The sequence below is a fragment of the Siniperca chuatsi genome, linkage group LG2 (assembly GCF_020085105.1).
Source record: "Siniperca chuatsi isolate FFG_IHB_CAS linkage group LG2, ASM2008510v1, whole genome shotgun sequence".
Taxonomy (NCBI): domain Eukaryota; kingdom Metazoa; phylum Chordata; class Actinopteri; order Centrarchiformes; family Sinipercidae; genus Siniperca; species Siniperca chuatsi.
Window position 1 is genome coordinate 7,419,620 of NC_058043.1, and position 14,432 is coordinate 7,434,051.

Here is a 14,432-nt window from a genome sequence, read left to right on the forward strand (position 1 = left end):
TCAACAGATTAATAGATCATTTTTATGCCCTAAACATACTCATGTCTGCTGCCCTGGAGTTCATGTAGGTTATCTGTAGCACAAAGGGATTCAGACAGCATGTTTTAAAGTCTGGGTTCAGTGTCAGGCATGTTATCAGGTCTGGTGGTTAGTTTCTCCACCAGGGCCCAGAGGGCATCCACCCACCTACAGGACAAACTACCCACAGCTAAGGCCATGGGCTGGCATTTCCCACAAAAGCACCAAACTAAATGATTGTCAGGAAACAATCTTTCATCACTCTTAGTCAGAGCAACATAAAGGGTTATGTGAAAATAGATTAGGCAATGTGAGACATCACAGCTCACAGTTGCACGGATTTCAGAGTAGTTGTGTAATGAGCGCTCATATTTCACAACTGCACAATTCTAATATAATGCCTATAATATAACCTAAATTCTTCATGTTTATATAATCTATTATAAACCCTGACTGCAACTATTCACACTAAATAAATCTTTAGTTTCAAATAGTCCTGGTTATTCTTAAAAGGAAAACGTGCAATACCTCCTTATTTTAAGCTAATAAGGTACTTTGAGAGCTAGGGGACATCCACATGTTAGGCAATGTGAGATACAACTGATACAAGCTAATACTTGCACTTTAATTTGTGTTGTGGGTAAGAAGAAGAGACTCCTACCAGAACAGAGTGTTAGCTATCAATAGCCGGCCACTTGCCAAGACACCTGCCTGGTTCGCCACTGGTTCTCACATGACAACTCAATTTCTCACTGGTGGCCATTATTTCTTCTAATCTTTGTCTGTTCCTGGTCTCTTGGACACCTGGCAGGCTCATAATTATAAAGCTGTGGTCCGTTATATGTGTATAAATATACATTTTCAACCTCTTCAGTGTAAAAACCAGCATTGGGATCCATATTTATGAATGTTAAACTAGACTCCCTCACAAAAATGACTCCAGATTTTACTGTAATGTATACAGATTTTATTTACTTTGAACTGGGAATTAAGTATCCTGATATAGTACTACTGCTCAATAGGCATGCATGGTTATGTAATTAGTGAAAGTAAACTTAAACAAATTCTTAGATCAAGAGGTTTCTCCAGAAGAAAGCAGTACAGTAATCTGCAGGATGCTGTCGGTTACTGCACTCTGTACAGTACTTTACCCCAGAGGGGTTTCACTGAGGAAGAGGAGACGACTCCAGAGGCAGAATTACAGATGTGCAGTTGAATCTACCTCATAAAAGCTAATGTGCTGTATTTGTATGAGTCAAAAAAAGCAACAAACAAGAAGGCGACTGAAATGCTGCAAACGGAGTCTGTGGTTCTGTCACAGAAAGAGCCATTGAACTACTTGCAGAGACACATCAGGAATGCAGACCAACGCAAGCTGGACAGCTTCAAGCGTTTCTGCACAAAACAAATTAAAGTAACCTTTAATGCTGAAACAGGTTTTGGTAGAGGGCCTGTTGTTGTAAGTGTGGAGCAATAATTGATGTTCCTTGTACATACAGCTCCTACCCAGAAATTTGATTATGGACACCTCACCTTACGTCCAGACGTTATCTGATAGAACATAAACAATGCTAAATGCATTAACCTGAGAATGTCCACACACCTTCCACTACAATTAGACATACGCTCAGAAGGAATGGAAGAGAAAAGTATTGCGAGGGAACGAAAAAGTAGTCCTCAAAATAATTCTCGCCTTGACCTTTAGGGGGCTCCGTACATATGCCTACAGTGTTCAGAAAGAGTTACAAAAATACAGAATGTTATCTACATTTCTTTTCCCCATTATCATGTTGTATTTTCTGTCAGCAGCCAATTTAAAAGATAACTTTCACCTATGGGCTCTGAACTTCAGTTCACCTCCTGGAAAGTAAGGGGACTAAACAAACATGTCAAGCTAAAGCAAGTCATGAGTAGGACACAGCAATTAAAAGCCAAAGTAGTTTTTCTTCAGGAGACCCATTTAACCCCTGGGGATGTAGTTAGATTGAGGAGGAGATGGCCTGGTCAGGTGTCCCTCTCTCTGCTCATACTCATGGTATACTGCGAAATACAGAGATTTACCTGGCGGTGACAGGCTTAATCAGCATTGTGTAAACTTGTTTGGCAAGGGCTTGAATGTAACAGACGTTCCTACACTCAAGTTTACTTTATTTCATACTGTAGGTTAAAATATATGTTTTTTCTGAAGTTAAGGGACAGTTCCCCCCAAATTCAAAACTGCATATCTTACCTGTAGTGCCTTAACCTATTTACCCATCTAGATTGTTTTGGTGTGAGTTGCCAAGTTTTGGAGATATCGGCCGTAGAGATGTCTGCCTTTTTTTTTAATATAATGGGACTAGATGGCACTCGGCGTGTGGTGCTCAAAGCGCCAAAATAATAAATTTGAAAAACTCAGCAGCAACGTCTCTTTCCAGAAATCATGACCCAGTTACTCAAGATGATCCACTGATTTGTTGTGAGCAGTTTCATGTAGGAACTATTTTCTTTCTACCGATACTTCCCACATGAAACTGCTCACAACAAATCTGTGGATCATCTTGAGTAACCGGGTTCCTCCGTCTTTTGACTTGAAATGATGAGTTGAGTGAATGTACTGCTAAGTGTTCACTTAACTCATCAAATTAAGTTTTTGAAGAAACACCACAATTGGCATATTAGCAGACTTCCCAGCATGCATTGTTTGAGCGTTAAAACTCTCCCTTCTTATTTGTAGTTTAAAGAAAACACATAATGGAAACTAGCCATGTGCCTCCTTTAATTTTGTTTTCCTGTTTGAAATGCAATTATAAAACCCCTTTAATCATTTTATTTTATTTTTTGTTAATGTTACTACCCCCAGAAAGGCTCTTTACAAAAGAGGTCTAACATAATCAAAAGAGTCAAGGAGTTGCAAAACAAACTTTAAAGTTTTAAGTTTATTAAATAAACAAAAGAAAGTGACCATAAATCAACCCCCAAACAACCAAAACAAGTCTGCTGGGCCGGCCAAAAGTAACAAAAGGAAGGGAAGCCACCCAGGCCAGCCCACAAAGGGCCGTAGGATCTGGGCTCTTCTCTTTGCCCTACACTAAACAGCAATGAAGCTACAAAAACAGGCCTACTGGACCCATCAGAAAACAGAGAAACAACAAAAATAAAACAACAGAAGACTACACCACACAGGTCACAGTCTCCAGCTGCTTCTGCCAAAGCCAGAATACAAGAGGAGAGACTGAGCCAGCCTTCCTGCCCCCTCTTTATTGGTTTTCCCTCAATCAGACCAGACCAGACCAGATACACCTGAGGGATGAACACAAGACATCATGAGTCACAATCATATGCACAACACAACCAGCAGGAAGGCGCGTGTAACAGTTAACTTGCATATTTATGTTTATCTGTAATTATTTTTAATATTAATTTGTCATTTCTATTTAGATTTCTGAAATATCCTTTTATGTTTTATCACTGTTGTAATGTTGTTTTAATCAATTATAAAAATAAGACACTTTAAGCAGCCAGCATCCAGCCAGCAGGGGAGCCAGAGTCTCACACACATTAAAACACACACTTGCTGAGTACCTGGTTTAGTTCCTGAAGTTCTTGGCAGCTTCAGAGTGTGTGTGAGTGTGTGAATAAAAAGGCAGAGTTACAGTACTGAGGTTTTTACACAGAACCAGACAGAGAGGAAACTGTGCAGTTTAAATAAACACAGGGGAACGTTTGATTTTCTGTGTTCTCTGCTCTGTCTCTGTAAATCAAACACACCTCAAAGGGGCTGAAATGTTTGAAATGTCCTTTGGAATAATGTTCAGGTCAGTGACGGTGTGTTAAGACACAGATGCTCTTTCTCCCATTTAGTCTGAAGCTTTCAGGTTTCTTTAGAGCTCAGCAGTTAGCTGTATAACGTGTTTTCTGATGTCACTCTGAGGAGGAGAGAGTTGGCTGATCACGTTGTTTACTGTTTTTTGAAAAATATGTTCATGTTTTTTAATGTTTTGTCGAGAAAACTTATTTTGCAATATCTTTACCTGAGCTGAAACTCCCGTTAGCGTAAGTTAGGCATAAGACCACTGTTAGCATGAGCTACATCTTGTGTTAACCTTGAACTAAGGTCGCTTTCACATCTGTAATTTGGTTAATTGGGTCTAAACCAAGGGGGGAAAAATACATTGTTGATATTGGTTCCGGTCTGATTCGTGTTCACACTGATTTTTTGTTTGTTTCTTTGTAAAAAACAAACAACATAAAATTTCTATTGAATGACAGGTAACTCATTGGTTTTACAGTTTTGATGAGTTAAATTACAGAGGAGCACAGTGAATATTTTATTCCCCACCTCCCCCTGTAATGTTAATCCTGAGCTAAGACGCTAACATAGTAACTTAAAAACTTTATTTCACTGCTAGCCTTGTAGTCACACCAGATTAATGTAAATTAAGCCTAAATTAGCTACTTTTATTGAGTTACACATTTACACAGTTACACAAGCAGTTCTTTAACAAGTGAAACCAGCTACAAAAAACAGTGTTTATGTAGCTCATTTTAAATGAGCTAAATCAACTGTATTAGTATTAATATTTTTGTTTGTTTGTATTTGCCAGTTTTTGTGGCCAATTTTCCAACTGTTTGATGACACTTGAACAGCCTTGAACAGACCAGTCAAACTCAAATTATACTTTCCACATCAGCGTAGCTGCGGGGGTCCGTGTGATGTTTAAATTCTCTAGTTGTTCATGTCTATGCTAAGTCCCTGTTAGCCATGAGCTAATGACCCACATTAGGCCAAAGCTGCTAATTGGAGCTGTTTTTCAACAAAATCAGCCCAACAGCCAAAATGTTGGTGCTTCATTTTCACTGCTGGAAATAAAACGACAGAAGAAGAGCAAGAAGCAGGTCCAGCAGGTCCACCAATGTCATCAGTTATTGTAAAAATCTGCGTCATGAGACGTTATCAGATTTTCTCCACAACTTTTACACCTCAGAGAGGAAACACTGAGGAGAATTTTCTGATGTTTCTATTCATAACAGATTCAGGAGGGAGCTGAACTCACAGCTCTGAGCCTCTGGTCCTCCTCCACTGAGAGGATGTTTACACATCACTGTGTGTGTGTGTGTGTGTGTGTGTGTGTGTGCATGTGTGTCATCCGGGTTGAGCAGAGTCATGCATTTTTTCCATTACCCTCATCAAATCAATGTTAAACACTCCTCCTCCATCTACTGTCCCTGTACAACCACAGAGAGAGAGTGCGTGTGGGTGTGTTACCAAAATGCCTGATCAATAAGCAGATAGGATATTTCATCAGTAGAAACTGGGGCAACCAGTCTGCCTGATGTGGTTTCCAGATAAACTGCTGCTGATTTAAACCAGTTTGTTGTTATTTCACAGCAGCTCAGCTTCATTTCTGTTTGCTTCTTATAAAAATAAAGAATGAATGCTTCAGTTACTTTGGTGATCTCTTTTCCTCTAACGCCAGCAACAGACTGACATTTGTGGCTTTGAGGGAAATTTCTCAACAACTGTTGGATGAATTGCCATTAAATTTGATACAGACGTTAACGGCCCCCTTAGGATGATTGTAATAACTTTCTAGCACCATTATCAGTATCAGTACTTTGGTTTATGACTTAATACATGCAAAACTAATAACATTCCCATCAGACTCAGCTGTACTTTGTGTTTACTGCTAATTAGCAAATGTGTTTACTGCTAATTAGCAAATATTAGCATGTAAACATGTAAACATGATGGCTAACATGGTAAACATTATACCTGATTAACATAGTGTTAGCATTGTCATTGTGAGCATGTTAGCATGCTGAAGTTAGGATTTAGCTCAAAGCACTGCTGTGCCTAAGTACAGTCTTACAGAGCTGCTAGCATGGCTGTAGACTTTTAGACTTTTAGTCTTGTTCAAATGTAACTAAAAAAAAAAAAACGTTGTCTTATATTTGGCCAGTAACAGCCAATCAGACAGGGTTTGTATGCATCCTGAGAGGCTAAACTCAGGGTTGAAAAGTCCCATTAAAAGACACTGTCCCATCCATCACCTAAACACTCGTTCTGTTTTTTGTCAACTCCACAGAGGTGTCAGCATGCAACCCTGTCGTCATGACGACCGCTCAGTAAACCGCCTCTGCTTCAGCTGTGGCTAACAGTAACCACAGGCCACCATGGCAACAGTAAACATCAGGAGGCCCAGGTTGATGTGGCGACCTGAGAGTGTGTTTATGTGAAGTGGAACACAGAGGTTTGATCCCTGCAGCTCCTGCAGAAGAGATTATGACTAAAGAAATTTAAAATAAAAACACATGAGAAGATTTGATTAGTAATTTAACATTAAATCAGATGATTAAAACATTTAAAATCTAAATCTTATAAAAACACAACGTGAGATAAAATGAAGATAATACTTTAAAACTAAATAAAATGATCTAAAATGAATAAAATAAAGGACAATTTACTGTTAACTAAGCCCCCTTAGTTACTGTTGCTATGTCTGTCAAGCTTTCCATTCTCCTACTGCACATGTGCAGTCTACAATGAAAAGATATACAATCGAAATTTTTAGTAATTCGTTAAACAATGAGTCTTTGATTCCAGATAGAAGTTAAGTTTTTAACATTAGTCTCAACTCTGATATAACATCATCCCGGACGGCTGCCACACAGTGGATGTTCCAGTCTTGAACAGAGCTTTTAGTAATATAACCTTTGGAACAGTTAGCTAAAATATGCTAATGGCTTTGGAACTAATGCCTCCAAAGCTAGTTAGCCGGACATGTTGTTAGCAAGCGTTAAACTCACTGTTTAATCCAGTACCATCTTGGGTTTTGGTTTTGGAACAGGCTAAAAAAAATACACAAGCCTCCAAACTCTTTGTACAGAGTATCTTTTTTAGTACAGCCCCATGAACAGCAACTAGGCCGACAGACCTGCTGTGCCAAGTTATGGTTGCTAAACTATGACTGGACAATCACTGTTTGGGGGAGGGGTTTACTGAGCGGTCAGCTGGGACTGAATCTAGAATCATCTGCATGTAAATAATAAAAACAATTAAAAAATAAAAAATCAACGAAAATAAATTGAAAAGAAATTCATATTTATATCATAGTGTTGGTCATCTGTATTGGACGTCTGTAAGACATGATTTGGAGAGGACTGTTCCTTTTATTCTTATTTTATTCTGCACAGTGTTGAACTGAAAACAGTAGAAACCTCAGGAGAACAGCACAGTGGACACAGTGGAAACTACAGGACATCCTGAATGGTCACCTGTCTCACACACACACACACACACACACTGAACACTCATCCAACCTTTAACCCCACAGTGACGATCCGTTACAGTCAGTCTGATTTGTTTTATATTTAGGTCATCAAGAGTAAAAGTCACAAAATTTTGAGACTAAATGGTCAAACAGGAAAATGATTCGGTCACAGTGATCACAGCGGCTTACGTACAGTATGCAACTGCTGCTGACTTTGCTTGCTGCTGACTTGCTAAGCATGAAAATCACTGCAGATGCCATCGTCCACGGTATCACAACCAGAGAGAACTTCAACGAGTCAAAGAAAGTCCAACCTGATGCTCCTGGTGGACACGTGTCTTCAGAGGACGGCCAGGTCATGGCAGCTCTTGGACCGCACTTTGACCGCCATGCGCTGGTTGTTGCGTGCTACTAGCCGGTCCAGGAATCTCCGAGCCTTCTGGGAAAGGCTCTCTTTGCGTTTGTAGATGGAGCGTCGGCGCTGGACGGCCTCACTGCCGTCCCGACGGAGGCGGATCTGTCGGACCACGCCCTCGAACAGCTCGGCCACGTTATGCTGCAGAGACGCCGACGTCTCAATGAACTTACAGTCAAACACCACCGCACATGCTCGGCCCTCTGGGAGAAAAAGGAAACATACAGAATTATTATAATATCATCAGTCAATCGTTACCCGTTAGTTTGTTGAGTGTCGATATGTGTATGTATGAACCCCCTGTGACATTTGACCCCCACCTTCCACAGCGACTTCTCTGGAACGGACCAGGTCGCTCTTGTTGCCCACGAGGATGATGGGAATGTTTTCGGCCTGGCGGATGCGTCGCAATGTGATTCGGAGCTCAGCTGCGGAATCGAAGCTAGAGCGGTCAGTGACAGAGTAGACAATGACATAAGCACTCCCAACCTTCAGACAGCCTTCCTGAAAGGAGCCGTCCTCCCCCTCCTGACAGGTAAGGAGACAGAGAAGGAGACAAAGAAACATCTTATTCTAATTTGGAAATAACAACCTGATAAACGTCTATTTTTAAGGCTCCTTGCTCTGGTCAGTCATGGTGGCAGCAGGGTTAGCAGCGCAGCATAAACATCTTTTAATCTGGCAATTTCCTCAAGGTCATCCTGGGGGAGTTTGCAAGAGCTCCCAGGCATGCTGGGAGATGTAGTCGCTTCAGTGTGTTCTGGGTCCAACAATGACCGTCTCAGATTAAGGCTACGTAGACTGAACTCAACAGTCATAAAAGCGCTGTAAAGTCACAGCGTTATGCCAAAAAAACAAACAAATAAACTAGTAAATCACTATAAATCTTTAAACTGAACTGAATACAATTATTGGAGTCAGCAAAGTGATTTTTTGATTTCCATCCCTCAACCGCAGAGGTCATGGTCCAATAAAACCAAAAGGTTCGACAGAAGTGAACTGCCAAATACTGAAAGTGTTTCCCCTAGTGGACGGGCCCACTGGCCCTTTAAACTGCTGCTGTTCCACAATAAAAGCCTATCTGTCAGACTGTCAGACAAAGAGTTTCCCTACGGGGATCAATAAAGTATTTCTGATCTGCGGTAAACCACTAGAAGGCGTTTATTGTGAAGGAGCAACAGGAAGTTTACCTTAATCACAGAGGTTAGCAACTGAGTGGTCAGGTGCTGTGATCCAAGTGTATGGAAATTCAACATTTGAGCAAATGCATTCCTGACACTCACTATTTTTTAATAATTTTACTTTTATGCAAAGAAAAAGCACACGTCTTTCAGAACTTATTGTAATAAAACTTTCATACACTAAAAGATTACAGGTTTTCAAGAATATTCTGTAAAATCTGCCTTTGCAAGCTTATGTTCCTGAGATCACAAAATAATACTTTTGTTATCACAAGAAATTATTTGGCTTTTTATTTCACAATCTCAACATAATTATTCAAAGCATAAAGTGCGAGAACGTTGTTGTTGTTATCTTATGTGGATCTGAACATGAAACCCACAAGCAGCCAAGCTGTCAAACACAGGTTTGAAATCAGCCACATCAGGTCCCTTTGCAGGATGCCATGACATCTAATGCTCCACAACTGTACTTCATCAGCACACACACACACACACATTGTACCAGTTTGTCGTTCTCCCAGGTATCCATGACGATGAGCGTGGTTTCCTCTCCATCTACTGTCAGTGTCCGCTCGTATGTGTCCTCTGTAACAAACAATGAACACAAACAACAAGACTAAGAATCTGCAGCCATGCTAGCAGTTCTGTGAGGCTGTACTTAGGCACAGTGGTGCTTTGAGCTAAATGCTAACGTCAGCATGCTAACATGCTCACAATAACAATGCTAACCTGCTGATGTTTAGCAGGTATAATGTTTACAATGTTCATCATCCAGTTTAGCATGTGAGAATGCTAACACTTACTAATTAGCACTAAACACAGACTGAGGATAATGGGAATGTCAATAGTTTTGCAGGTAAGTCAGGGGATCACCAGAGTTATTATAAATTTCATGGCATTTCATGGCAATCTATCCAACAGTTGTTGAGATATTTCCGTCTGGATCAAAGTAGTGGACCGACCGACCAACATCACCTAGAGCCACGACACGAGCATGGCTAAAAACAATAAACAACATGGAGGACCATCAAGTCACAGCCGCCTTTTATATCTATGATCATAAAGAGACAAACAACAATGACAACATAGTTAATAACTTCAAGCAAACAACAGCAACAAGAACAATAAACACGTGTAGAACTAAAGCAGAGAATGTAACAAGAGACAGAGCTTAGTCAACCTGAAAACTAACAGCAGACAGGCTCTGCCCCCTCACACCATGTCAGACTATCATGGATCAATACAAGTTGTCAATCATGGCCTCAGGCCAATCAGCACGTGACACAGGAGCTGATCAATGATGTCAGGTTGGTCAAGGTTGTGATGTCAAAACAAAGTCAGAGACAGAAACTGATCTGCTGAGGACTGAGCTGGAGTATGAAAGCTACAGCACAACAAAAAAACATGGTAGAAAAGATTGAAGGGGTCTGTCACTTAAAGTTGCTGGATTTATGAGAGACAGATTAAAAAAGAAAGGTCCAAATCTGGGCAGCAGAGGTCACGGGCTGAGTAGAACTAACCATGACCAATAAACTCATCTTAATGTGGAAAATCATTGGAGTGTAATACATTAATGATTAAGACATTTTGGGAAATACGCTTATTCACTTTCTAGCAGAGAGTTAAAGGAGAAGATTGATACCATTCACATATCTATACACTAAATATGAATCTGCCTATCAGCGTCTCTAAAGCCTACTAATTAACATGTTATACGATTTACCGCCTCATGGGGGGCTATTCCTTGTGGGGCCTGCAGGAAGTTACTAGACGATATACGTGTTAATTAGTGAGCCTTAAAGGTGCTGGTAGGCAGATAAGTTTTTCCTTTGGACAGAGCCAGGCTAGCTGTTTCCCCCTGTTTCCAGTCTTTATGCTAAGCTAAGTTAGCCAGCTTTTGGCGGTAGCTTCAAATTTACTGTACAGACATGAGAGTGGAATCTCCTCTTGGCAAGGAAGCAAATAAGTGTATTTCCCAAAATGCCGATTTTTCTTCAATACATCCTACCAGGTTGGTCATCTTCCAGTTTGTCCTGCAACTAAAAAAAATCTCCTTGCCCATAGACCACCCTTATAAAAGAGACATTTTGTAAAGCTGTTGACAGACACAAACCAACAACTGCAAACAAGATCAGTTGTTATTCTTTCTATTAGTTGATAAACTGACTCAGTTATACGCCAGTATCCATCAAAACTTTGCTAACTTTTAAACTTACAGCAAAGCATGTTTTTGAAAAGAAGACAAGATGTGTGAGAAGAAGTGAGAACATGAAGGATTAACAGTTAAACTAGATAAACTAGTCAGACAACCAAACTAAGATCCCACCTCCAGGTTGTTCATCTTTCTCTGTGATCCCGGCAAAGATTCCTGCGAGGCAGGTCTTTCCAACGCCGTGGTCGCCTAGCAACACCACTCTGTAAACACAGTCCGAGTCACTCTGCGAGTCGTCCTCCGAGTCTGAACTCCACTGGGCGCGGTAGTGGAGGGACTTGTCTCCAGGGTGGTAGGACGCCGACTGTCCCAGAGGAGGGTGGCTGCGTTGGGGGCGGGGCTGCTCTGGGTCCGGCTGGGTACTGCCGGGGAACCGAGGGTCCCGAGTCCAGGACGGGTGCTGGTAGAAGTGGGCGGGAGGAATCGGCGTGCTTCCTCGCCGCCGCAGGGGCTCCTTCTCTCTCTGGGTGTTGAGGGTCATGTTGCTATGGTAACGGCATCAGGACAGGACGGGCCTGAAGGAGGAGACAGGAGGATTCAGGTTTCAGAATAAAGTCTGGTTCACTATGGTCTTTAAGATTCTTGAAAGGTCTTTTGATCAACATTCAAAACGACCAAAGCGTTACTTTGGCGTGACATAGAGCAAGTCCCGCCCTCCAATCTAGTCTCAGTCTTTCTGAAAAGTTGAAACATGATGCTGGTGTTTTTTAGCTTTCTGTCCATATTCTAAGACAAGCAAAGATTGTAAACGTTGCAGAGGTGTACTCCAGGCTGTGTCAGTACACTGTGACATCACTGCTGGGTGTGGTTACAGGTGCAACAGACTAGAAACTTTCAACCAAAGAGGGCGGGGAAACACTGCGTTAGCTCACACGGTTTTCACACCAAAAGTGCAAGTACGACATGGCCAAGTCTCTCTTATAAAAGAGACATTGTATCTCAAGAGACTTCCAGTTTAAATAAAGGTTACATAACAACAATAAATCTAATTATTTCCAATGGAGAGAGCGGCTGTGCTCTCCTGATTTTCTTCCTGGCCTGACCTTAGGGTCACCCTAAATACGCTGACCTTCACAACAGATAATGATGGCGACAATTTTACTTGAGTTCATTTTGTTGATCGCTGAGTTCTCTAACCCTGTGCTCTGATCCTACAGGGACCTGAGTAATAAATCTCAAGCCTGGCAGAAAATATCAGACAGGACGGGAATACCAGAATAGAAAATGTGTACTATGATTGTTTACATTCTGATGTAGTCCGTAGCTGCTTTGTAGGATTATACGTGCTGCTCTTCATTCTACGCACTACCTCGCACAAACTGTGCTCTCTTACGTGTTTTGTGTGAAACTGGCATTACTCTTTAAAGAGCAACCTAAGACGTCATTTCTTCTAGATTTCTGTTTTAACAGTCTTGATAGGGGTGTGTGGCCTGGAGCAGAGTGACTTCGGGGGCAAGACAAGACATCTTTGCTGATTTTCCTTTTCTTTTGGCCTAGAGAACCAAAATACTAGATTTTCTCTGGAAAATCCAGCTCAGTGCAACCTGCTTAGTTTACTAACTACTCATTTACTAGCTAGCTGATGAAGGACTAATTGATGTTTAAGACACATAGCTTAGTTTGACCAGAGTTTGGGAGTAACACTGTCACTTAGTAAAAGCTGGGCACCATACCAGATAGCTGAGCAGGTGAAAGTCATTCCTCATTAAGAGTTGTCAAGGAAACGGTTAGAAAGATGGGAGTGACTGATTTTTTCCGATATTTACATTGGGAGCACATTTCCTGTGACAGACTACATCCCTTTACTATTTATGATGACATTGAGCATGCTCAGCATTGTGTTGTAAAGTTACTGTAACTTGGATTAGACAAGGGTACAGTGAGGTTTTATGCAAGTTCACACATTATGGCATACATTCCTTTCTCTTTTTAAAAAAAACGGTCTGTTGTAGGTCTCTTACAATGAACAACATAGAGTGGGACCAGAAACAGTTGATATTAATGTATATATAATTTACTAACTCAAAAAGTGATATATACATATACTGTATATACTTGTATACGTATATATATACTGTGTGCATATGATTTGGAAGCTGCCCAGCTCGATTCCCAGGTCGAATCCTGGTTACTAGAAACCAGATGTACCTATGAAGACCTGTAGTATGCATAAGAGAGCACAGACACACAAACAAACCTCCTACAATAAATAATTAAAGTATTTAAAGGTGCCAAGTACGACAGGCAGTGATGGTGAGAGCGAGTCTGACATCTTTTAAACATAAAACATAAACATCTTTAAAAAATCCTGCAAAATTACTGTTCATCACCAGTAATTGTATCTTAAATTTCTGCTTATTCATCCACAACAGAACTTCAAGCACCAGACAATCAGGAGGTCAAAGGTCAAATCTCATAGGTCTCTCGTGTAAAATGTCAAACTGTACATGACTGCTACTTCGCTAATTGAAAAGAGTTAACAAACTACATCTGGTGCTTTTAGTAAAGCAAGATCAACCAGAAACTCTTTGCAAACAAAGCAGAAGAAACTTATGTTCTCACATTTCCAAACTACACTTTACATGTGAAATGTCTAAAAACGTATGTAAATTTAACAAACGTATGTAAATTTAACAAACGTGAAATATGTTTCACATGTGACATTAAATGTGAAATGTATGTTTTCGCACGTAAAATATCTGAAAATCACGTGCTGAAATAATGTGAATCTGTTTATGGACATTTCACAAGTGAGAGATAACAATCAGTGTGTGAAAACATAGTTTTTTGTAAGGGACAGCTGAAAAACTCTAACATGCAAAAATAACAAGCAATAGATAGATAGATAGAGTAACTTACCGTACACCCCATGAACAGTCTTGTTTCCGTCCAGACTCAGTAAACAGCAGAACTGAACTGAAGCTGTCTCTCTGTCTCTGTCGGTGTAACAGTACCCCGGTGCCACAGTAACCCGCCTGGAAAAAAAAAGTTCCACAACAGCGTTAAAAATTCAGCAGTGGAATCACAGAGTTATCTACCTCCCTCTGTGTGTGTGTGTGTGTGTGTGTGTGTCAGAGCGACAGCAGAGGAGAAACAGATAGGAGGGAGTGTGTGTGTGTGTGTGTGTGTGTGTGTGTGTGTTTTATCAGTGTGGAGGGTGAGTTGGTGTAGGAAACATTTTGGTCACTTCCTGTTTGACCCAAAAGACACAGTTTGGCTTCATGAAACAGTTCAGTCGGGATAAACTAGTTTACATATAAAACAGTATGATTTTTTGTTTCTTTCTGGGGTTAGATTAAGGATGAGCGTTGGACTGAATAAAAGCTTTAAATATTCCATGTATTTACTAACTT

At 40.7% G+C, this 14,432-nt stretch overlaps 1 protein-coding gene across 2 annotated transcripts; it reads right to left on the reverse strand.

Annotated features, from left to right (window-relative positions):
- Positions 1-2,921: 2,921 nt before the first annotated feature.
- rem1 (RAS (RAD and GEM)-like GTP-binding 1) lies at positions 2,922-14,180 on the reverse strand. 2 transcript variants are annotated; one of them, XM_044174642.1, is made up of 6 exons: positions 13,939-14,180; positions 11,194-11,594; positions 9,370-9,452; positions 8,007-8,214; positions 7,586-7,889; positions 2,922-3,300 (listed from the first exon to the last, which is right to left on the reverse strand). In XM_044174642.1, the coding sequence occupies exons 2-5, from the start codon at positions 11,558-11,560 to the stop codon at positions 7,612-7,614; spliced, it is 936 nt and encodes a 311-aa protein (XP_044030577.1). In that variant the 5' UTR covers positions 11,561-11,594; positions 13,939-14,180; the 3' UTR covers positions 2,922-3,300; positions 7,586-7,611. The 2 variants fall into 2 exon arrangements, with proteins under 2 accessions (XP_044030577.1, XP_044030570.1); XM_044174635.1 differs by lacking the exon at positions 2,922-3,300 and having other exon boundaries at positions 7,165-7,889; positions 13,939-14,179.
- Positions 14,181-14,432: the final 252 nt, after the last annotated feature.

What these genes read in the sequence shown, in the direction of transcription:
- rem1 (XM_044174642.1), bottom strand. Translation starts at nt 11,560, where the DNA reads ATGACCCTCAACACCCAGAGAGAGAAGGAGCCCCTGCGGCGGCGAGGA. An exon ending in CCTGGGAGAACGACAAACTG is followed by an intron (nt 8,215 to 9,369) that starts GTACAATGTGTG and finishes CTTACCTGTCAG; the next exon opens with GAGGGGGAGGACGGCTCCTT. An exon ending in CAGAGAAGTCGCTGTGGAAG is followed by an intron (nt 7,890 to 8,006) that starts GTGGGGGTCAAA and finishes TTTTTCTCCCAG; the next exon opens with AGGGCCGAGCATGTGCGGTG.